Source organism: Perca fluviatilis, chromosome 3, assembly GCF_010015445.1.
Source record: "Perca fluviatilis chromosome 3, GENO_Pfluv_1.0, whole genome shotgun sequence".
NCBI lineage: Eukaryota > Metazoa > Chordata > Actinopteri > Perciformes > Percidae > Perca > Perca fluviatilis.
In genome coordinates, this window is record NC_053114.1 from 34,654,700 (window position 1) to 34,680,912 (window position 26,213).

General features: G+C 41.6%; 1 protein-coding gene across 1 annotated transcript in view; it reads right to left on the reverse strand.

Annotated features, from left to right (window-relative positions):
• Positions 1-26,213, reverse strand: part of cd276 (CD276 molecule) — an 80,610-nt gene that overhangs the window by 37,644 nt on the left and 16,753 nt on the right. The window contains exons 3-4 of the mRNA XM_039796101.1: positions 16,587-16,937; positions 13,313-13,609 (exon numbers count right to left, since the gene is read on the reverse strand). Coding sequence (XP_039652035.1) covers positions 13,313-13,609; positions 16,587-16,937 — 648 coding nt within the window. The remainder of the gene's footprint in view (positions 1-13,312; positions 13,610-16,586; positions 16,938-26,213) is intronic.

A 26,213-nucleotide genomic window follows, 5' to 3' on the forward strand; every position in this document is an offset into this window, starting at 1 on the left:
CAAAAAAGAAAGAGGAAGAGAGAGAGAGAGAGAGAGAGAGAGAGAGAGAGAGAGGAAAGAGTGAAACTGATGGTAAAATACAATACTTTTCTTTTTTTTTTTAAGTTTACATGGCAGAAAACAATTTACAAGGCTGCAGGCTATTGTTTAGCCGTCTTTGAGCGAGGCATTAACCCTGAAACTCTCCTGCAGATCTGCTCAGTGACTGGCAGAACAAGCTTGGTTGTTCCCAGGTGGGAGTGTGTGATCCAGGCCACCACTATAAACAGCATGCATGCTAAGCAAGTGTTTTCTGGGTAAATAAAAACAAAAATGACTCTTTTTGCTATGACTTTGAGACAATTGTCTTTCAACAGAACAATGGATGCATGGGAAACCACATTCACAATTGAAACAGGCTGATGGACTATGGTTTTAAACAGGCCTGTAGTTTGTGCAGGGCTTGATTATAATTACAGGTAAACCAACAGACTGTTATAATGAGCTTTACACTTTAAAGATTATTCCCAGTTTCACTGCCCAAACTACTTCAAAACGCTAAGAAGCTATTGTTGGCTAATGTGTCAATCACACCCATCTTAATAGCACACATACTGCAGAATGGGTGATCATTACTTCTACCAGCAATCAGTTCCCGACACTCTCTATAGTTCTTTTTTTAGTTACACAATAGACCTCTATAGCCCACTCTGCATTGAAATGACAGGGATACCTTGAAGCAATTGTAAAAAGGAGTTTGCCCTCTTTTCCTCCCTTTTTATCATATTTTGACACCATTACTGTATGATGCACACTACTGCCGTCTTTAAAGCTGTCTAGCCCTTGCTTTAAAATGTATGATAAATAACAAGAAAATACTGGGAGAAATATTATTTAAGACATTCTTGTAAATCAATGGCAGATTTACAATGTAGAGGATTACAACTTGAATCCTATTTTACTCTGTAACCTTGACAGCTTCTTTTCCTGCAATGGAGTACCGGCACTAATTCTTCTCGTGGTACACAATACAAAACAGGACACCCTTACTTTCATCTCTGGATGTAAGTCATCACTCTGCTGAAGCAGCACATATTTCAAAACTATAACCAGTGACATCATCGCACCCACAATGTCATCACTTTATGTCACGCGGCTTTACCGAGATGCAGTGAAATATTGAAATCCAAGGGCATCAGTCTGCCTGCATGTGTCATTTAGCAGGTGTGTACACAACCTGCAACACAACACATTCAATATGTAAGGTGCTTATTGAGATATATCATTGAAAATTAGACACCCTACAGCACATACTGAAATAATAATACATGTGTGTGCCTTCTTGAATTTGTGACATTTTGGGGTAATGGGCTTATTTGCTTTCTTTGCTGAGAGAGAGAATAAGAAAATCGATACCACTCTCATATCTGACTGGTAAAACAAAAGCCTGGCTCTGTCCAAAAGTAACAAAGTCTGCCTAACAGCACCTCTAAAGCTCACTAATTAAGATTTTATATTTCATGCTGGTAGGCCGATTTAGTTATTTAAAGTTATTAAAGTTACCTTTCGGCAAAGCCGGGCTAGCTGTTTCCTCCCTGTTTCAAGTATTTGTGCTAAGCTAAATACCTGCTGGCTCTACCTCCATAGTACATACACAGACATGAGAGGGGTATCGATCTCCACATCTAACTCTCCACCAGACAGCAAATCTCCCAAATGTCGAAATACTTCTTTAAATCATATACTGTAAATGTATCAGCAAAACCTTTCCACTCCCTTTCCAAAAGGCTTGGTTTTTGCTAAAGTTCTTGGTTTCACAACACATCCATGGTACTCTGAGACAGTCTTAGCAGTGTAACCCTGTTTGGATTGCTTAATCCCTCTAATAACCACATCAGGAAAACGACCCGACATTACAAATGGCATCACTCTTCATTTGGTTGAGTAAGTGGCTGAAAGCATCGAGACAGATACATTATAGATATGACAGACTCTTGCGGTGTGGGTCACCGAGCTGTCTCTGCCGTTGACAGAGAGTTGCACTTACTCCGGCAACACACACGAGGAGGGCAAGTGATGAAATTAAACACAGTTGACAATATTAATAAGGTAAGAGGAGCGAGTTTGTTTCCTCGTGGACAGTTTGTCTGTAATGAGCTGCAAGTTGTCAGGCTCTGGGGAGACAGGCGTGGTTACAGAGTCCGAGCCAGTGGGAAGATATTAATGCAACCTGATAGGGGATCTGAGTCATCGCGAGCTGCTGTCCATTCAAACTGGTATCATAAGGAGCACGACCGCAGCATGGCTTAATCACAGTCATTACTGTGATATTTGACACTGGGTTTGAAATAAAAGGCTCTGTAATAGGTACGTTTCTTATCGCGCAGTGAGTCAGTGGGTGCTTACGTATTTTGAAGTCAAGATGTCAGTAGAGGCGGAGGTGAGCGAGTCGAGCACTACGCCTGCTCGAAACTCTTCTCCCCTGGGACACAGCCACACTCAGTCCGTTCGTAACTTCCATTTCACACTTGGTAATCAATTACTGGTCTCTAGGGCTATTGAAGAAAAGAGCTACCTATCCTGAGAATAAGCTAAATCTCTCAACGCCTCCTAATTGAAAACGCATTATATCGCTAGACAATGCTCTTTGTGTGTCGCCAGCCACTAATTTGGACTGTTTGCATGCAGAGAACAAAGCAATTTACTGAGGTTGCAAACATCCTTTGCAGGACAATAATTCATGGTGTTATCAGTTGCAGAGTTTAAACATCAAATAAAATGGCTGAATAACTAAATAAGCAAACTTTGAAGGTGTGCCCAGCCGTTTGTTGGTGGCTATTCTCCCAGTGACTATGAAAAGCTGAAACTAATATGATTTCATATCGTGAAGCCAAGACTGATGCCAGACCTCCCGAAACCAATCCCTCTTACAGGATTTAGCGGGAGCTGTGTGAAATGTACACTGCTGGGCCCCACCGGTCCCAATGATAGTCATTGCTGTGAGTCCAAATCAAAATGAACCCGATCAATAACAAAAGAGGGCTTTTGTGCATTTACTGCCATCATAAATACGGTGTCCTGAAAAGGAAAGCGAGGGAGGACAGAGAGAGACAGGCTTTCACCGGGCCAGGGACGGGCATAAAGATGTCAGACCGCTGTTTGTGAGAGGGTGGCAGTGGGGAAGATCACACTGCCATGATGTGATGGTCTCGGAGCAAAGATGGAGCCTATTTTTGATCACATGCATGTTAACATGAAGAAGACAGGAATATAGTAAAGGTACACATGTGACACAAAAACAGCTTTGTGTACTTACACAAACTTACTGTACATGCACGTGCATATATATCCACACACACACACACACACACACACACACACACACACACACACACACACACACACACACACACACACACACACACACACACACACAGACTGATTACATTTTCTTACAGAACAAATGGCAAACAAAAAGACAAAAAAACATCATCCAGGAAGAAATACTACTTTAACTACAAATACTAAACTTTTAATTATGGCAAAGAAAGCATTTTGATACCCAACAAGAGCAAAAAAACGTTAATGCTAAAAAGTCAAAATGGCAGAGAGGGAACTAGAATAAAAGGAAAATAAATCCCAGCACAAAAGAGAGGCGCTCATTTTATCTTTCGGACTGTACAGTTCTAAAAAAGCAGCACACAGACCAGAAAGTGCCCACAACTGAATCTAACCAAACACTCCCTCAGAGTCGCTAACACTAAGACTGGGAAAATGACAAATAACATTGCCCAGGCCATAATACAGGGATATATTTCCTATAATGAAGGCCCAGAAGAGAACATTCAACATTTTAGACCACTGACAACGTCAAGTGGCCCAAGTTAATAATCCTGAAAGGAATTATTGTGCTTACAATGGTGCCATTGCTGCCTACCTGAATTTATTTTAGATTGCCTACATTACTTCATCTGTCTATTTGGTTGTTTTCCCTGGCTTTGCTGCTGATAAGACAGAGCACGCATTCAGCAAGAGAAAGGTGTGTTTGTGCACTGGACACTAATTAATACAGTGCTCCGTCGGGAAAGTTGCCTGCTAGCTGCTCTACTGACAACATATTCATTTATATTGCTGTTTTCTTCTTCTCTGACTCTGTTAATTGCATTTAAATTAGACCTTGTTCAGGAGAGAACAAGGACCAGCACAGTGGTTTGTTATAGAACCTGGAAACAAAAACATGACATTCATCAACATATTACCCCAAAGTTGATTGACAGTGATTTTGATAGAAGGTCCTACCAGAGAAAAGCGCAAAAGTACTTGTAAAATATTTCAGGAATAACTGTAATTACGGCAATTTCATCCCAACAGTTACTCTAATGAGAGAACCTTTGAACCAGTACATCAATGCATCTTTCTGTTTGGCCCTTTGGCAATGCTAGCACAGCAATGCTTTTACTCCAATTTAAGACACAAAAATGTTCCAAACTGCCACACAATATTTTCAAAGATTCTGAGTTAAAAATAATGTACTTGACAATATTCAGGAAAAACACTTATTGTGGGACTTCTTAGAAACAATAGAGGAATCAGCGCTTTATCGCTCGAGTAAGCATGGCATGTAGCTATTTAAATGACAAGATCAAGTTCTTAAGACATAATAACCATCAGGAAAAGGGGCAAGAAAGCAAGCTGGTACACAAATAATGAAGAAAAAACAACTGCTAAGTAGGAATGCACTGATCCGATATTAAGATCGGATATCGGTTCCGATACTGACAAAATAGCTGGATCGGAGAAATTAACAGATCCACGGGCCGATCCAATTTTGTTAGTTTTTTTCCCTCTGTCGCATGTGTGTCGCATGCTGGAAGAGTTGAGTGTACAAATAAATAAGAATTCAATACATTACATCTATGTTATTTTGTCTTAGTTAGGAAAGTAATGTTTAGTTAGGAAAGTGAAACTGGTCCCTTTAGTCTCTTCCACATGGTGGAAGGAAGGTATAAGGTGGAAGATATACAGTGTATTATTAATTCAACAATGGTATCGGATCGGTATCGGGTATCGACAGATACACAAAGCCCAGGCATCGGTATCGGGACTGAAAAAGTCAGAACGGTGCATCCCTACTGCTAAGTGTAATGAATAGCTGAATGCTCTCATGCAGCACCACCTACAATTAGCACCAGTGTTAGATTCCATCTTCACAGCTAAGGTCAATATTTATTTAGCAATTAAAGATGTTTTCTAACCTTGATTTACTCAGTGAAGGTTAGTTTAGCATGCACATGCTTCATAATCATACAGTAACAAACAGTCACCTTGGGGAAATGTGCCCCATTAAAAACAATGCTGTACCTGGAGTAGAGTAAGTCACATTATAAAAGACTGAAGGGATATTGAAGGATCTGACAGAAAACTGAAGAAATGTTAGAATGTGGTCTCGAAGACATGGGGGAAAATAACACAGTAAGTCTCAACGATTCTGGGTATCTTCATTCCTGTGCAAGGGAATAAACACGGAATAAGAGACCATGTTAATTCCTGCATAAGGGCCTGTGATGGGGTTGACTGAGTTGGGCAATCCTTTGGACAGTGTGAATTTGAATAGTAGCAGCAAAGGTGGGCTGGGTCCATGACAGTTGGTCAAAAAAACATTTGACAAACAGGGACACACAACATTGATTTGTTGCAAGTAAAATATGGCCCAGCCAATTTCATCCAGTGGTGCCACCTATATTCTGTCTTCTGGGCTAAAAATATAGAAAGACTTACCATAAGGACTATAAACTATAGGAAATTTTAATGTGTGAGGAAACCACGGGATGAAAGGAAACCCACACTTGCATGGCCAATGCTACACAGACAGGACTGGGACTGGGATGGAAATCTGGGATGATCTTTCCGTGAAGCAACAGTGCTAACCGCTGAGCCACTGTGTTGCCAAGTGAAAGCCAGAGAATGCCAGCTAGATAGTAAAATTCAGCAAAAAGCCTTCCACACCATGTGGGGTGATCTCCCTCCCCTTTAGCGCGTCCATCCTGCCTGCCAGGCCATAGTGCCACAACTCTGAGCTCAGCAAACGTTTTTGTCTCCATCTTGCTTTCTGTCATCCACTTCTCACCCCTCCTAACCCTGTCTCCCTAGCTCCTTCTCTCTATCTCCCTGCCTCATCTCTCTGTCTCCCTCCTTTTCCCACTCTATATATCTCCATCCGCACACTGTTCACTGTAAATGCTGTGCCAGCAGAGTGATGCCGGGGAAATGGCGCCATCCTCATTGAGAGAGCAAGCAGACGGAGTGGGGGTGGTGCTGGAGGGGGTGTTCAGTGACAGGCCCTGAAACCCAGCCATCAGACAACACACTGCAGCAATCACACAGCTCCAGTAGATGGGATACACAGAAAGCTCCACATTCAGAAAAGGATCAGTAAAAAATGATAGGATATAGAGTCTTGATCCCCCCAAAACTCCCAAAACATGATTCCTTTTTTGAGGAGAACAAAGCGGTCAGAATAGGCTGGGAGTGTGAGACAGTGGACAGTCATCAAGACAGGTGGATGAAGAGAGGGAGGTGGGATTTTGGTACACAAGCATGCTGGCCAGGCAAGCAGACAGGCCACGGTTCATTTGAGGTCTGAAGCTGCTCCTTTCCATCATTTGACTGTTCATTAATACCAGCTGTTCCTATGGGTCTCCTCGCAACTAAGCTTTGCTGCACTCTGCAAAATCTATCAATATCCCAGCAACACAAAAACACTGCCTATTCCAGAGCTCGGCTTAAAAGCTGACCAGCGCTCCACAGGGCGTGTATACAAAAATAACAGTCTCTGAAATGCCTGATAATAGTGTAGCGTGTGCATATGCTATTGACAGTCTGGATGCTTCTGGTGAGGAAGTTAAATTGGTGGTGACTATAAAAGAGGTTAGAATAACATGGATGACTTAACACAGACTCTCAAGGAGCAGCTCATGCCGGCCCACATAATGCTCTGCTCAGTGTGGGTAAAGGGTTCATTTTCTCAAAATTAACCTTGTCAAACTCCTTTTCTGCTTGTGGGAGATTGATATTACTATTGCAATTTTTCAATCAGAGATTGGGCAGAGTGTGACATTTTAACATGCTTGTTCACTCTCTGCCTCCCCCCAACTCTCTCTTTTTACTCTCCCATTTCTTATTTTGTTTTTATATTTTTTTCACTCTCATAGTCCATTTAGAATTTTAAGCAGATTTCACCCATTGTTATAATAGGATTCTCCACTTTCTGAGTGTGGTGTGCTGTGTTTGTAAGTGTATACAACAGGCAAGTGTGTTCCCTATATCAACTCAAGCTCTGCACACTCCACACTCTGCTACTCCAGCAGAAGAGTTCTGCTGGGTCAAAATTAATTACATAAGCTGTTAAGCACATACCAGCTGTTGTAAACAAATGCAAATATATTTTCATTTCAAACAAGTCCCCTTGTATCACGGCACACAAAATACTGTAAATCTTCTGTGTGTTTACTAACAACTTGGGCCATCATCAAGCTGTGCTGGTGCTCCTACAGAGAAATTACTCTTATTCATGTCTGTCCAATTGCTGAAAATCATGCTCACCACTCTTTTAATTTAGAGTTTTCCCTAGTTTATTTGTAGATTTGCTCCTGTTGCCGTCCCTCTTTCAATCTTTACTTCATCACACTTCAATAACTCCATTGCTTTTTGGCTAGACGTCTCTTTAACAGGCCATTTTTCTCCTAGGCACTTTCTTTGACTGGATCTGTTCAGGCTGATTCCTTTATTATTTTTAAATTAGGGGAACAGCAAGATCATGACACTGATTAAAGGAAATGACAATCAAAGTCTATATAAACTGCTCTAATATTGAATTTGATCCTTACAGCATTGGGGCAGCAACTAGCGTTTACTTTCATTATTGATTGATCTAATTCTTTTTTCGATTGGCCATTATAATTTCCAACAGACCAAGGTGACATCTTTAAATGTCTTGTTTTGTCTGACCAACTGCTCAAAATCCAAATATATTCAGTTTATTATCATATATGACAAAGAAAAGCATTAAAATCGTCACATATAATAAATTAGAATCAGCAAATGTTTGGCCTAATTGCTGAAAAATAGATAAAATTGTTGCAGATAGAACATGTGCGTAGACAATGTTGTGAGTGGGTGGGCCTGAGCTGCCCAATTGTGTGCAACTGTCCTCAATTTAAACAATGGGGAATTAATTAAACTACTGCAGTGCCCGTTTATTCGGAACGGGCCAATTGTTTGGTTCCCAGTATTTTTTAATCCCACAACTTTATCTAACTACAAGCGCGGTTCAAGGTAAAGGTAAAGGTAAAGGTACTTTATTGTCACATACAAATACATGTAGCTGAACCTAGTACATGTTTTTGATGGTGGGGGAAACCGGAGCACCCGGAGGAAACCCACGCAAACATGGGGAGAACATGCAAACTCCACACAGAAAGGTTCCGGTCTTGTGGCGTGGCTTGGCTGCGGCTCATCTAGGGATTCGGCGTGTCCCCTTTTTTTTGTCTCACCGTCACACATCCAGGTGGCGATGTGGACCAGGCGGGGGGAGCAGGGAAGCCAGCTCAGCCTGCTGAGAAAGCCACTACAGCGCACAGAACGGGCAGGGAAATGTGTGCAACCACTGGCAACAAAACAACGTGATGGAGAGCCCAAGAGCTTGGGCGTTCATCTAACATGCATTTGTGTACCAACCCGTTCTCATACCAAAGTCGTCAAATACTGACACTTGGTCAGTGCATCTCAGATGCCGACACAAAAGGCACCCTTTCGGCGTCTTTATGGGACGCACCGGACATAGCAGCAGCTTGACGCGGCGCTGTAAGATTATGTAGTATGAAGAGCGACAACTTCAAAGAGTAGTATTAAAAACCAAAAATCCGGGGCAGCCTCTAGCTCATCCAGTAAGAGCGTTCGCCCCAGAGTCCTGCAGCGGTGCAGGGTTCGAATCCGACCTGCTGCCCTTTGCTGCGTGTCATCCCCCATCTCTCTCCCCCTTTCATGTCTATCCACTTTCAAAAATAAAGGGAGAAGCCCCAAAAAATAATCTGTAAAAAAAAAAAAAGGTTGGGGTGGATTGGTCAAACAGCACAGGACTTTAACCCAGGAGACTGGGTTCATAGCAGAGCACATGCACAGAGATTCCCCAATTTATAATCAGATTTATGAATAACATAGTCTTGACTTGAATGTCACCAGCAGAGGGAACACTCTCAGCAAGCAGGCAACACCAGGTCTTTATTCTTTATTTTGATCCCCATTAGCTTCCACAAATGGAACGCTAGTGTTACTGAAGCATTAAAGATCTCAACTCATCATTAATCCATGGTGCACTACTGCACTTTATAAACCTGAGTGGAGCATGCTCATCTATTAACTTCGCTAATTGTCCATGCCATTTTTCGAAGAAATGCTTGCATCATTTCCCTCACATACATGCATCTGATCACTGCATCCCACTGCCACCGATAGTACCTGTGAACACAGCTCACGTATGTTAGTGAAAATATGTTCAATACAGGTTGAAGTAATAACACAGTCCATTGTGATGGGTCACAGCCTGGATAAGATTGCAAACATCCGCCATAGAAATTAACTTCGTATGTGATGGACTATTTTTATAAAACCAATCAATATTCTGGTCACCAAGAAGGACTATATATTTACTTTCATCTGTCACTAAATCTAGAGTTTCACATATTCGATTCAAATACTTCACATTAGAACTGAGCGGCCTATACCAAACAACTAGAATAGGCTTACAGTATGGAAGGTGAATCAGTAGCCATATTAGTTCAATGTAAGTACTTATTATATCTTTCTGTAGAACTGAAATGTTTTCCTGAACATAACATGCAACTCTGCCACCATATTTGTAGACATCTGTTCTATATAACATAAATACTTCAACAGCCGACTCAGAATCATTGAAAAAGTAGGCTAGTTTCCATGTGTGTCTCTGATAGTACTAAAAACGATTCTGTTCATCTCATGAACTTTGCTCCTGAGGTTGCAATCCCAACTGCAATCCCATCAATTCAAATGTTTTTCCTCCAGCATTGATTTTCTATGTAGTCCAGCTTTGTAAACATCTTATCCATTTCCTGCTTTGGATTCATTGTCGTTTTCAAATCTCCTTATTACCAAATGTCATCTCTTTAAACCTATCTTGGGTGAATTACAAGCTGGTCTTGAGCTCCTGTACAGTACTTCTCTAATAACGGCATCTAGTATTTTGTTAGTTTCATGCATGATCAGCTGAATGAAGAATTTTAAGTTTTGCTGCTGAAGTAACCTCTCTCAAGTCAAAGAAGAAGACTGTCGGTGATGAAGCTAGCTCACTGGTGTTAAAGCAAAACAGTCCACAAATTATCCTAGTACACAGGTAGTATCAGTGGCAGTGGGATGCAGTGATCATAATTTGATCATATTGCATGTATGTGAGGGAAATGATGCAAGCATTTCTTTGAAAAATGGCATGGACAATTAGTGAAGTTCTCCACACTACAAAGAAAATGAGTAGTATTCTCAAAAACAGCCAGTGAGCATGGCTCACCTGCTACCCCAATTCCCCGATGTCATTGCATCTGAAGAAGGATCAGGTCCAGGTGATAGCCCTAAGGGCTAACTCCTGCTGGTGAATGCACTAACCTGTCAGCCCTAATCGAGGATCATTCTGTACTACACAATAAGTAGTCTATATCGACGGTGGTTAATTTACAGGATAGTTACTGTGCCAATGGATGTCCCTCATTTTTCGCTTTCTTTGTGTTAACTTCATACTCTGTGGTCTTATCGATCGACATTAACCGGAACCTCTGAGCAACGTTACAGTCTGAAAATGGCAAGTTTTAAGGAACATTTGGATCGTGCAACAAGGCAGGCCTGCTTGGATCATTCGGGGAATGATTGTAAAGATTTACAAAGAATATGTTTACAGCATTTACTATCTAAATGGGAGGTTTTGGTGCCGATTGGCGGGGATTTACTATGGACAAAATACACACGGCGATACACTGGTAAGAGCAAATTTCGTTTAACACGTTTCATATGGCTTGGTTTATACACAGGGATCACAGCTCCATACAATCCTAATACCTCCATGCATATATACTCTAAAACAGTAGTACTTGCAGAGTACTGGCTGCTGCATCCGGAGTTTAGCGCTGCCTAAAATCATTGTGATTGTTTTTAAGAAATGCAGAGCATGTTTGTGTATATCCAGGAGTGTTGTGTGGAAGGGCCAAACCTTATTCCGCAGCGCTGTGGAGATATGTCTGGCAATGCGAGACTACACAATCAGGGACTGATGACTCAATGCAAGATGTTTCTCATCCAAATAAAACAGTGCAACATTTCATTTGCCCAGCACACACTATGTGGTTATGGTAAAAGATTGACAGTTTTTGTGCAGCACATAAAAGGCAAGGAGGAGAATACTGCCAGTCCATCACTCACAGAGTTTGGTCTCTTGTCCTTTCCCTGCAGTGATTCAACCACTAAGAGCAATTGTCTATGACAGGGTGCACGGTAGAACGCCTGTTCTCCACACGGCACAGCAGGGCATCCATGCTGACAAGTAGTCCTAAATGTTTGTCGCTACTTTACGACAGATTTAAGACAGATGGCAGAGAGATTGGACTATGACGACATTATTGCATCCCCGAAGAGCAAGCCTCCATGTCTTGCACTGTGAAGTCATCTAATAGAAGGATGATTTAACTTGTGTATGTAACTGAGTGTTGCTGGCTATACCACTGATGTTGAAATGTCAAAATTCCACCATCAGGCAACCAACTTGTAGAGTTAAAATGCCATGTTTTCAGGAGTTGCAGGTTAGACACAAAAAACACAAGGCAGGAAGTCAAACAAGACATGACACATTGGACGTGACTCTACAAAATAAAACAGGAAAGTAAAAACCCAGGATCATGGGATAAAAGGTTTGGCTAAAAAAATATGATATATGGTCATATATGGTTTTAAACACTATGGGACTAAAGAAAAGAAAAGAAAAAAAAAAAGAAGGAAATTTCACGGAATTGACTCACTCACCCTGAAAAATGACTAAAATGCACAAGCATTTTAATTGCCAATCCAGATGTCAGTCGACTCAGTCAACATTTTTTTGACATTTAAGTTAATAAAACAATCATATCTATTTCAACCATACCTGAAGGAGTACATCAATCCGGCAAAGGTCAAAGGGTTATAGCAGCCACAGAAAATTTTACCAATGTTACCTTACAGTCATATTTCATTCTCATGTGTTTAATACCTTTCCACTCCCCCATGGTCCCTCAGACTGGTTATCTGTGCTGTTGTGAAAGAGGCCAACCAAACTGTTAGAAAGGCCACCCTCCCTCAGTCGTCCAGCAAGCCTGCTCAGCCAATCGGCCATCCTGTTTCCAGACAGCACAGTCATTTCCCAGCCCAGTGGAGCAGCACTCCCTGACCTCCGCCTCGACCTCCGCCTCAACAGCCTGAGCTCCAACACCAGCACCAGCTCCAGCCCAGAGAGCAGGCTCAGGCCACCTCCACTTATTTATGAGCCATTTCACACAGTGCTGCTCCCATTAGAGACCCAGCCTTGGCCCACCTTACACGGCACTCTCCTTGCACTTAACACATAGAGTACACCAGCAGGGCCAGGGGGACATGGGCAGTGGGTGGGGATGGTGGCTGGCTTGGGGAGACCATTAGACCTGTCACGCAGGTACTGTCACACACCCAGCTCAAGATGACAAACAATCAGAGAACGGCAAACATATATCAATCTACTTCCTGGTTAGCAAACATTTCCTGCGGACAGCTGCTAGGAGACAGCAATCACTACGTCTAGCACAATCTTTTATTACTGTAGCACCTTTTGAAATGTGTGATGAATAGCTATTTGACTATGTTCAGGGAAATAATCGCCCACTGATCTAATTTAATGATGGGTTACACTTATTGAACCATAATTGGACATTACATCATTTCTCATTCCTTTCATTGGAGCTGAACTGTTAGGCTACCCTTAGCAGGAAACAGAGAGACTCAGAAAGAAATATAAAAAAGTTGATTCTCCACAGCATTACATTTTATTGATGGATTGATTCACAAAACCATATGAGACGTTAATAAGAAACTCTGCTTATGCATGACTGAAAACAAGATTAGTCTGAGCTGGTAACATTCAAACACTGCACAAAGCCAGTGAATATTAGCTTGTTTACTTTGCACCAGAATGGAGGTGACAATCTTGACTGACCTAGAAGCTATTTATAGAGAAAAAGAGATGAAGACCCACCTGTGATTGTGACAAAGGCGTAGCCCTCCTTGCCCAGTAGTGGATTGATCAGTCCGCAGCTGTAGGTGCTATTGGGCTCCAGCACAACTGTCAGCACGCTGGTCATAGAGAATAGCCCTTCCTCATTGGCCACCAATGAAGTGGTGATATTGTCCGTCAGGTTGCGCCCACCCCCATCCTGCCATACCACGCCAGCTTCAGGATAACCACCGTAGGCCACACAAGTCAGGGCCACCTCATCTCCTGGTCGCAGGTTGGATTCAGGTGCCAAAGTCACTACTGGCTTGGAGTAGGGGGCTGGAAAAAAGTACACCGAAAGAGGAGGAGGAGAGGGGTGAGGTATGGGGGTGGGTAAGGGCATGTGAGGATGGAGAGGGGGATAAGGGAGCAGCAGACACATACTGAATTTAGTTAGATTCTCTGCAGTGACAGTCACCCTGGGAACTGTTTGACATGATTCCCATTAAATTCTTAATTATATTTAGGGAGCTTAGCATAACACAGTGCTTAAGATCCCACAGACACATACAGCATCTGTGGCACATCCCGATGCTGCATCACTACACTCTTAACGCCACTCTCTCTAGAGACCCAAAGCCCTGAGCCACTCCCAGAAGAGGAGGAGGTGGAGGTGGGCAGGCCGAGGAGAAAACTGGCAGGCTCAGAGATTTGGGACGACTCAACCTATAGCATGAAAAGAGCGTAGAGGGATGGAGGTGAGGGGTGAATCCTCCGCCTCGGCTGAAATCACGCTTCTTCAATCCCTTGAGCTAAAACATGAGTATAGAGGTGGCAGAGAAATAGGCTGCTGTATTCCCAGAACTAATCATTGTACAACAAACAATGGGGTGGAGCTGAGGACGAGATGAAATAAGTTTGCCTGAGCTGCTTTTTGAAAAGTGGACTCTCAACACAAAGATAGATTTAGCGTGGTACACACACTAACTTTCCCAGCTGTCCATTTGACTGACAGGCACATTTCCATTGAGGGCTCCTTTCATTTTCTTCCAGCACAGCATGAAGGAAGTATACAATGTTAACTGTAAATGTTGGCTAAAAATAGAACATCTATAAATCTAATGCATAAAATGGAACCAATTTGTCACTGTTGGAGACTTTGTTTTCCCTCTCCCCAGTCATGAGAAAAAAATGTTATTCATTAACACCGCCTAATGCACATCCATCCTTGGAGAATACAGGAACAATCTCACAACAGATATAGAAATGGGAGAAGGAAGAAAAAGGCACACAGTATCATCATAAATAAATAAAAGGCTCTCAGCTGTGAAGGCGGGCGATGTAGTCAAACAGCAGAGAAGATGTTAGTGATGGCTGATTGACCGTAACAACAGCTAATAATCAAAGTCAGCAGATATTGACCATGACAGACCACAATCAGCATTCATTGACCAAAAGTACTGCTCAGCAGCCCTGAGGAAACTGTTTATCACCTGCTCACGTCTTGTGAGAAGAAATTATCATAAATCACCTTCTCCATAGGTAATTGTATAATACATTTTATTGCGTGCCATTAGTGTATATGTGTGTATAAGTGCTGAGCTCAAATCACTTTTAATGCAATCAATTCAAAGTGGAAAAAGAAACTATGACGCAAACATTAGCCAATGACACAGCATTTATCCATCATGTAGGCAATGTATTGTAACATACTGTTTAGTTCTTGGGACCATTATAATTATGTCTTACTTTCATACAATAAACCTGTGACTGGGTGTGTGTGTGTGTGTGTGTGTGTGTGTGTGTGTGTGTGTGTGTGTGTGTGTGTGTGTGTTAGTATTTGAAATACTAACCCATCTTGAAACAAATGTTTTAATGGGATAACTATTGTGCAGTATTTTAAAATGTAATTCTTTCAGTTTATTGGGGATAACAAATTTGTACGGTAGAAGCCATGTTGAATGTTAGAATAAAAAGAGTTCCAAACAAATTTCCCCCGTGGAGTGATTTTCCTTTTGCTGTAGAAATAATTCCTTATATGTTTATTGGTACATTTATGACTTTTAATATTTATTCCATTAACAAATAAGATCGGATCCAATTCTTGCAATTCTTGTTTCTCAGAGTGACATTTCATTAGTTGAAGAATTCCACTAGGTATAGCATTTATTACCATTTTATATTCTTTGTGGGTGACAGGAAAGATTTTAGATCTAAGAAATTCCTCGTAACTAAGAAGTTGAGTGTCATCATTTTGTAAAGCTGCAAGAAAAATTACATTCCTATCAACCCAGTGTTTTAGATATAAAGACTTATTATGTCTGGTTATGAATTCATTGTTCCATATAATTGTTCTGTGTGGAGAACAATTATGAATAAAGCATAATTTTGCAGCGTTAAGCACCTGCTGATGAAATTTAGACTTTTAACTTTTGCGATAATTTAATTTCATTATAACTACATTGTAATACAAATTGGAGGCCTCCCATTTTTCCAAAAATGGTCTGTGGAATGAAGTTAGTATTTGTAGTAATAGTAGTATTTCTTCCTGGATGATGATTTTTTTGTCTTTTGCCATTTGTTCTGTAAGAAAAGGTCATCAGTCTGTATATGTGTGTGTGAGTGTGTGTGTGTGTGTGTGTGTGTGTGTGTGTGTGTGTGTGTGTGTGTGTGTGTGTGTGTGTGTGTGAAAACAATTGTATAATGTTTTCCGTGCTCTGGAGGAGTTATGATAAGTTAACCAATGCTCAGGCTTGTAGAGAAATTATATGCAGCCTGCATTACAGACTGGCAGTGGAGTTGTAAAGATATGGCATTTATAAATCAGGGGAAGCCTAACAAAAGATGCTACGTTGCATCAAGGGAAATGTAGAACATTTTTCGGGCTTTATCCCTACCACGGACTAAAAGTCAAGATATCTGGGCTTAAATGTTGAAATCTGTCTTTTGTGAATCCCCCGACTTTATGGAAGTGCTATACTAAATTGCTGGAGCGCTTTAAAATAAAAAGGGAATTAAATGAAGAAACACATCAATTTATCACTGAACTATAAAATGTTAAAAACATCTCCTTGGGTGGTAGGAAATTGTGATTTTAAGGTTGCCTGTTTTTGACATTTTTCCTTGATAAAATGATGATTATGAAAGAGAATTTAAGTAAATACTAATTATAAACGTTAATTTAGCTTATTTGCAGCCCGTCCCTCGTTAGGGCAGTGTTTTTTTGGCAATGTGTGTATCTACTTTGTGCGTGCCACTGATCATGTGCATGTAAATCTGTTTCTGCACGTGTCATGGTTGTCACGGACTGACTCACCGGCCACCTGCAGCAGCAAAGAAGCACTGCCGTAGTCTTGCACCCTGGCGAAGCAGGTATAGCTGCCTTCATCGGCCACCACCACCCTGCTCAGCAGGAGCGAAGCGTTGCCCAGGCCCAGCTGGGCGGGGAACAGGCTGGTACGGTTGACGAAGCTCTCGGCCTGGTCCACCAGCTGGTCGCGACCCCCCGAGTACTCGTGCACACTGCGTTTGGTGTCTGTCAGCTGCCAGAAGACGCTCAGATCAGACAAGTTGAAGGGGTTGGCGTGGCTGAAGGAGCAGTTGAGTGTGGCATCACTGCCGTGCAGCGCCACCACTGGCTGCTCCGGGACGGTCAATTCCAACACAGCTATGAGAGAGGAGGTGGGACATATAAGTGATGTCAATAAAAAAAAGAAAAAAATCCCTGAACTGAATGAAACAATTGTGTTTGTATCTAATTAGAGAGGGGTGTGTTTTGCTGTAAGCTTGTCACAAAATATATTAAAGAAAAATATATCTTGACTCTGTGGTCTTCATTGTGTCAATCATATAACACCACCCATCTGTAACCTAGGTAGTCTAAAATAGGCAATAGCAGTATTAGTAAATAGAATTTGGTTCAGGTCTAGTATAAACATACAGTATTCACTGAATCACAGCATTAATTCAGTGTGCTGTGTTCAAATGTGACAGACTGACATCTACTCAAAATTGTAATGTCTTTGAAAAAGAAAATCAATGCAGTATTTTGAAATATTATGCTGTGACTGCTTCAGAAACATCCATTTTGTTTGTGCAGCGTGGTAGCGCGGAGCAGGTGAGACGGGATGAAGGCGAGAGGGATGAAGAGGAGAGGGGAGGTAAGCACTAGGACTTTATTTGTGTTTCTATTGGCTTTACCTCCTGGCGATGGCTCAGTTTGCTAAAACTTAGCGAAGAAAGCAACAACATCTTTATAGCTTTAGTTAAATCATTGGTTAAATCTAACAAAAATATCTGTTGGGGTGTGTGTGGGTGGGGGGGGGTAGAACTGTGTGCTTTTGTGGTAATGAAAGGTGACTCTGCTTTTCACCAAATGCTTCTACTCAAAGGAAGCTGATTTTTCTGTGCATCTGTGCGCATGCATGTGTGTGTGTGTTTGCGCTTTTGTGTGTTGTTTGTCTAGACTAGGCCAACAGCAAAGAGTACACTGCATAATCATTTTGGATTAGTAGCCATCTCAGGCAGTCCAGAGTACATCCATAGTGTTCTCAAGAGTCAGCATTCTCCATTGATCCCTGTCTGCTCTTTTTACAACTCCGAAACACTCATCAACATCACAGGGGAGAAAAAAAAGCCAGTCGGCCCTTGGAGCAATACACTCTACTTTATGCTCAGCCTCTCTAATTGTTATAATCACAGCGGCATGTTAGCCTCCTCACCCCTTTTTGAGCTCTGCCTATCAGACAGCCAACGTCAATGTTGAATCGCTTTGCTGTGTAGGTGATTTGACTGCTGCAGAGGTGCAATAATTACTTCCCCTATTAACAACAAACAAGTCTTTCATCTGAGTGAGTTCATATATGGATGGGTACTGCTCAGTCAAGGCAGACCTATTTTCAATCACATTCAGCCATTCCCAGCTAGGTAGCCTCTCCACATCTCACCCCAAACAACCTGCTCGACTGTAGGAACAGTGCCACCTACTGACTAACCTCACAAGTGCAGACACGTGGGACAAAAAAATGCACAAATCGCTGTCCAAATACTCCATGCCCCATCTAAACCTGGGTGTCAGGCCCAAAAAAATTTAAAAACACATTTAAGTGATGGACACTTCTTGAAGATATATTATTTCCTCCTCAAATATTGCATCACATTAAAATAGAAACAGGAAACATTGTGTAAATAATCATTGGTATTACCATGTTTTGAATAAAACTTAACATAATTTATCATAGTTTTTCATAATTTTGACCTGGAGCAAATCAAAGCCTCTATGCCAACCAAGTGCCAGTCACACAACAATTCTCTGACCACCCTGGTGTGAGCAGCAGAGGGTGATTTCCTTCACTGTGATTACAAAAGCTCTTCTGGTGATGTGGGGGTTTTCTATCATCCGTATTATGCCCACATTGACTCAGCTGGGCTACAGCACGGCAAACAATACTAAGGAGTTATCAGGGCAAAGCATGGCAGGAGCGGCCGGTATTGTGTCGCCATCAATAGGAAGGGATAATCAAGCAGATTTCTGGAGTGTGTATTTATGCTGTCTTTGGAGGTGGCACAACCTTTGCCGTAATGAATAGGTCGCTGTAGTTTTTTGTAGGAGTGGAGGGTCAGTGACAGCCCTCTCCGAGACGTGCATGTTGAAGGAGGAGGAGAGAGAGCAATTAAATCACTCCCCGAGCAGCCTGGTATGACTCACACCAGGAAGGGGGAAGGGAAAGAGGGAAACCGAGAGAAAGAGAGGCCGACATTGAGCTCACACTTAAAGATAATATCTGGAAACAAGTCAAGGAAGAGGCTGTGGTGGAGCCTCACACACTAATCCCTCAACAGGGACCAAAGCCATATCAGAGAGGAGAGAGCGATAGAAACCCCCCTTTCTCAGTCCATATCCCTGCCTCGCTCCTCCTCTGTCACTCACTGCTTCTTTAACCAGTGACCTACTACTAGCTCCAAGGCCCTGGGAGGATGCAGCTCTACACAGGGACCTTGTGTAGAGACACCGACCATTGCTTGGAAAGGGAATTCAAGGGGAGCATTTTGCATTGCATCGAGAGGATTGGACAGGAGAGAAGGGCAAGCTGGCCCGGCTGACGTCATGGAAAGCGCACATCTGATGTCCTATTCGTCAGAGGTGAAATACCACGAGCCAAAAAAAAAAAATAATCACTGTGCACTCGGGCTGTTTTTGATCTGCTGCTGTTTACACCAAACAGCATCTTCTGTATGGTAGCTGACTGTTTGATCATCTCTCCTCAGCTCTGCTCTCGACATGAAAAAACATGCATTCTCTAAAGCGACAAGTGTAAGCAGCAGAGGTTAAAGATAACTACACAGGTGGTCTTTGGTTAAGGGGCCGGGCAGCACCTTGTAGCCAGGCCTGTGGTGTCTTCTCAAGAGTAAGCGGGGATTTCGCCTCTCTCTCTCGATAAAGAGATGCTCAGAAGCCATAGAGGGCAGGCTGGGAGACGTCAGGCTGTGGGGATTTACACACTGCACTTTGTGTTTATGGGCCTCAGCTCTGTTTGAGTGCCTGCGAGACAGAGACGGGCACTTTCACAGCCGACATGAAATAAACTCATTACAGCCTTCCCGAGTGCTGGCAACAGGCCCCGCTTAGCAGTGGGGCACAGGGCTGGCTAGAAAAGGCTGCAAATGATCTTCACACTGCCCTCCACTGTACTTTCAAGACTACCCACCCCCTTGTAAGTATCAACACCAACTTCCATCATGCCTTCCTTAGGTGTGCTGTTGGATTTGCCTCGACCATGTTATTTGTATAGTGAACTGATGCTAGCTAGGCACATGAGGTGAGCATGGAGGCTGAGTGTGTGACAGGGAGAGCGTGGGATGTAAGCAGGAGGATTACAGCTTTTATAGGGAGGGTGCTTGCAGGGTGACGTGCAAGGCTGTTGGTAAATAAAATCTAGTGATACCTCACATCGTCCTGGCAGATACAGATAGGTGAGTGCACATGCACGCACCCACATGCACTTAAAAATACAGTATGTGCACAAAATCAGATAACTGTACTGAGATTAGTAGCCTTCACCAGTCGATCTAGTAATGTAAATAGGCATTATGTAGATAGTCATCTGACTGATTTGATGTGTACACCTTATTCCTCGGCAAATACACAGAGCGTGTTTTATTTATAGTAACATAACTTTATTCATATATCATGTTTTTTAAAGAATTTTTCTAAACTTTGAATTAGTAATATTTTCAGTGGCTAACAGGCATACATAGACTTTTAATGAATACAAATATAAATAAAATCCCTACATGTATCCCGCTGTATTTGTGCTTTCACTAAATCGAGATTTTTTTTAGAGATGCCTGTTATTATTCTTATATTTTGGCTTTCTGGCAGCGTTACACTTTCTGACTTTGTGCCGATACCAGCATGTCGGGTAAGGAACGTTTAAAAGACAGTAAACAAGGATAAAATCTGAATTTACAGACCACAAAGTAACTAACCAAAACATGTAGGCAAGTGTGGATTGTTAACTCTAAAGTCACTTCCGTCCTGTCACTCACTCACAAATGTGCACCTCATACAGGAAAATGTATTGCAAAGCAGAATGTACAGAAAGCTTCATCCTATTTACTCACTGAATCTTTTTACCTTCTTATCCTGCAGTCCCAAAAGTAAGGCAACAAATGGCTGACCTAGGCAAGCACACACTGTTTTACATCGATGAGAAGTAACAAAGTACAAATACTTCGTTACTGTACTCAAGTAGATTTTTCAGATATTTTTACTTTACTATTTATTTTTGTGCCGACTTTTTACTTTTACTCCTTACATTTTTAACATGAATATCAGTACTTTCTACACCTTACATTTTACAAAATTGGCTTGTTACTATAGTTTCAAATAATTTCAGTGGAGTTACCGTTATTATTTTTGCCGTCATCAATACCGAATTAAATCTAATTGGATGGGAATATACGTTGCACTTGACACACCACTACAAGACGACTCGACAGATTCGGGGCATTCCTTCGTGGCAAATCATTGCGGCTTGATGGCAGTAATGTTAGCACATAGTAGTATGGATAGTGACATAGAGATTCGGCAGACAAGCAACAAGACATTCCCAATCATCCTTGGCCTTATCTGAGAGAGATGTTTGAGATAGTAGGCATCAATAATGATTAGTTGTAACTCTAAAAGTATGGGGAACTTCTTAATTAATGTCTGTTTAGTAATTCATATTTTATCCTTTATTTTCTTTCCAGAAGCCATATTTGAGCACACACACATACATGTAGATTCCTTTAAATGTTAAGGGGAATATTAAAGTGCCCATATTATGAAAAATTCACTTTTTCTGGGATTCGGGGGTTATTTTGTGTCTCTGGTGCTTCTACACGCGTACAAACTTGGAAAAAAAACAAACATCCATGCTGTTTTGAGTGAGATACGGGTTTCTGAATGAATCCTGCCTTCAGTCTCCGGGTGAGCTGGTCAAAATCGGCAGGGCTTTCTACGTCATCGGCCGAAACATTTGGTGAGTGCTAACCACTTTAGCTAATACCACATCAGCTAGCTGTTTCTCCAACTTCGGTCAGTACAAGGCAGGATTAGCCGGGAAACTTCTTCTAAACGTGGGCGAAAATATGGTGTTTTTTTTTTTATTAAACCATGTAAACCTATTCTGGTACAACCTCAAAATACAATTATGAACCTGAAAATGAGCATAAAATGGGCACTTTAAAAAAGAGAAACTGGATCTGTGAATTCTAACAGAATCACAATTGAATTCATATCTTGCTACTCAGTCATTAACCTGGAGTCCCAGTCTCTGTCACAATAATCATATATGTGATGTTTTAGGCCTATTGGCAGACATCCATTTAAAATGTAGGCAATGACATATAAAGAGCCTTTTTTTCCCATGTCCACTGAAGTTTCACAGCTTGCACTCTAGTAACATTTGTTTGGTCCAGGTAGCTTTGCATAAAAAATGGTTGTCATTCACAAGGCCACTTTTACTTTTATACTTTAAGTACATTTCCAAGCCTGTACTTTGTTACTTTTACTTGAGTAAAGTTAAATCAGTTACCAGAGTATTTTTTAATACAAGTATCTGTACTTCTACTTGAGTATGGGAAGTGAGTACTTTTTCCATCTCTGTTCTTTTAGACAAACACACAAGTGTACACAGAACTAGGGATGATACTTACAGAGTAGCATAAACACACAATTCCAATAGACACAAAGATTGACAACGATTTAAGTAAGAAAGAATTAATGTGATAAGCTGGGAGGCAACTATTGCCCGAGATGGAAATTGTGCATTTAGCAGGGGTTTGGCTATAATATGACAATATACTGAGGACACAAAAGTGTGAGTATGCTGCAAGAGTATTTATGGTCATTTGTTTTTTTCCGTTAACAGACATGAAATCAAGCCTCCTATGACCACATTAAAGCCTACAATACTCAAATTAAACCAACTCAATAGAGAGGACTTGAGAAAAATGGTGTCTTTCTCAAGAGGCTAAAATTCTTTTGATCATCCTTCATTTATATCCATAGACTTGAGCCGAGCGAGAGCCACAACATCCTCCAAAGGTAGTGAGTTTGCAAGATTCTATCAGTGACTACGTTTACATGCAGCCAATAACCCGTTCAAAACCAGAATATTAGCAATAACCCGGTCGCGCACGGCCATGTAAACACCGGCAAAAACCCGAATATGCTCATATTCCGGTTTTTAAAACCCGAATATGCTACCTGGGTTACCCTTTTCTAACCCGAAATTTTGGTCATATGGCAACGTATCGGCATATCTCCATCAAAAGGAACATTGATTTGTGTTCTGCGCATGTTCTATTCGCAAGGAATCTTGGTCTTTGGGTAGAGGAACTTCTTGTATGCGCCAGAAAACATAGTTATAATAATAATTATACACTATAATAATATAGTTATATATATATATATATATGTCAATGCAGAAAACCTGCGTACGGCGGCTTCCGGGTAAAGTAAACAAGAAGTAGAGGTAAACATGGCGAGACGCAGCACAGCACCACACTTTTGGAGCGAGGAGGAAACCAATTTCTTTATTAGTGTGGTGAAAACCATGAATATAATGTCTTTTGTTGACGGCAGAAATTACCGGGATAGTGAGATTTATAAGAAGGTGACCGAAAAGTTATTGCATCTTAAGGTTGTCCGTAGGCTACGTCCAGACGCTAACCGTGCGTCGCCGTTTACGTCGGGATATTGCCATTTGATTACAAATGCCATGTATACAGGAGTAACTCTCTCTGCTCACGCATGTAAACGGGTTAATCCGAATGTTTCAGAAACCCAAATAGTGACCTTAACCCGACCATAACCCGAAAATTGACAGCTTGTAAACGTAGTCAGTTTATCCCTTCTGGGAAAAAAAAACTGATCAGTTCAGATAATGATCAGTTCTGTATGAGTCAGATATTTAAATGATGGTTATTTCATTTCTGCTGTCGTTTATTGATTTAACAACTAGAGAGGAATGATTTTGCACAAAACATGTTGTGTAGAAGCATGAACAAGTGATTAGACAAGTATTCTAATAGATTGCCTTAGTCTTCCACAGTGCTGTTGGTAAAGAAAACCGGTAAAAATACAATGTTAGTGAGCATTGGCTTAAATCAGTAAACAGTAACCATTGAATCAGTATCAATAAACTGCAAGTAATATCAAGTTGCACACACCGTCCCCACACACAATTTCATGCAGAAACAGAGAATGCATTGATATTCCACACCTGTATGACTCCTGACAGCTCCACAGCAAAACACTGTCTGAGGAATTGGACACAAGGTACTCTGACACTACAATGGAGACACTGTTACAAAGCTGCTCTGGAGCATTGAGGTTCCCATCAGCATGACCAGCAACAGTAAAATACACATGTGTACACAGTGCTTGTACACAGGTCGGTACACACACACACACACACACACACACACACACACACACACACACACACACAATAACGGAAAGCACAGATTTTTAAGTAAGTCATTTTTGCAGCTTTCTGCAAAGATTATTTTCACAATTCACTGACTTTAGATGAGGTTCATATATTGATGTCCAGCACACACACAATTCAATACTGTCTTGTTTTGTACTGCATGTATAAAATGTAGGAGCACACTGACGTGACATGAACTGATTTTATTCGCTCAAACCTGGAGCAACATGTAAAACGTGTCTCAGCTCATCCTTTACTCTAATTACACACTGGGCATGCGCCAAATGCACGTCAAATCATGACGTGCATCAATTGGTCAACAGAAAATCTCATATAAGTAATGCTTTTAACTTAAATCATGTATTGTATTCAATGCGAATATTACATCCCCCTTCTTATAGAAGTGTAAGGTTCTAATCCAGATACCTGTCTACAGTCAGTATGGGTGAATATCTGAAACAGGATATATGCACTAGTTCACTATGACATAACTGTAGTGTGGTACTTACAAAGTAACTGCTCTAACATTCAATGAGCTTTCCTACACTGAAGTGAATGAACATTAGGGTTGGGTACCGAAACTCGGTGCCAATAGGGAACCGGTGCCGACGTAAACGGTAGTAACGAGACCGAATAAGAACGAAAGTTTCGGTGCCTCATTTCGGTGCTTGACTTTACACTACACCTGACAGCATGTAACGTTAGCCTACCTTTAGCTAGCAGCTGGATTAAACACCGGTAAAATGCTGACAGCTAACGTTAAACAGTGTAAAGTGTGACTGTATTTCACTGTGGAGGACTTCAACAGCGGGATGTAACAGTCTGCAATGCAGCGCAGCAGCTGCCGTTGTCGGAATTCATAGATATACAGTATGTTTATATGGTCGGAATTAAACAACACAGACGGTGCTTTCACTTGTAGCTGCCGTCGTCGGAATTAAACAACACAGACAGTGCGTTCACTCGCAGCTGCCGTTGTCGGAATTAAACAACACACACGGTGCGTTCACTTGCAGCTGCCATTGTCGGAATTAAAAAACACAGACGGTGCATTCACTTAAAACAGGTAGCCTCGTGGTGCATTCACAGTAATTGTAAAATACCCTTTTCACATCTGGGGTTCAACAGCAATATACTGGTGAAATAAGTTATTGTTATTGTTATAGTTATTACATTATTATTAAATCTTTAATTTTGACCATGGCCTTAGCAATAAACAAGTCACTGACTGTTGTTTACTACCCTTATTTTTTTTCTTCTTCTTTTTTTTTTTACTTTATTGAAAAGTACCGGTTCAGGCACCGTTTAGGCACCGGCACCATTTTAAAAGTATCGATTTAGCACTGGAATCGAAAAAAAACCAAACGATACCCAACCCTAATGAACATATCTGTTAAGATATCAGAAATCACAAAAAAGCAAACAGAACTAGGTATCACATATGACACAGTTATTACACAGTTTTTTTTTTTGGAAGGGCAGCGACCCGCCTACACCCTTTACATGGTCTTACAAGTCCAAAACAGCTCTAGGCTTGATTTCTCGTCTGGATCTTGTCTTGTAAGTGGTGATAAGAGGGGCAAATTCATTGGTGGTCTGTGAAGTAGGAGGAGTTTGTCAATGTGAGTGTGATGTTCTTTAGTGGAAAGGAGGTGGCGTCTGTTTCTCCTGTATTCCTGTCCTCCTTCAGCTGAACGTATGTGATAGGAACGGTCAGTTTCAGCCGCTCTGATGACTACTGCAGGTTTCCACTGACCTTGCTCTTGAATGCGGATGTGTTGACCTTCCTGCAGCAGCGACCGAGGTCTGGCTGACCTGTCATAGTACGTTTTCTGCTGTTGCTGCTGGTGGACTCGCCTAGCATGAACGTCTCTCGAACTGACGACCTTTGGCTGAAGCTGCTGGTGGGTGCTGGGTAAGACTGAACGCAACTGCCTACTCATGAGCAGTTGAGCAGGTGA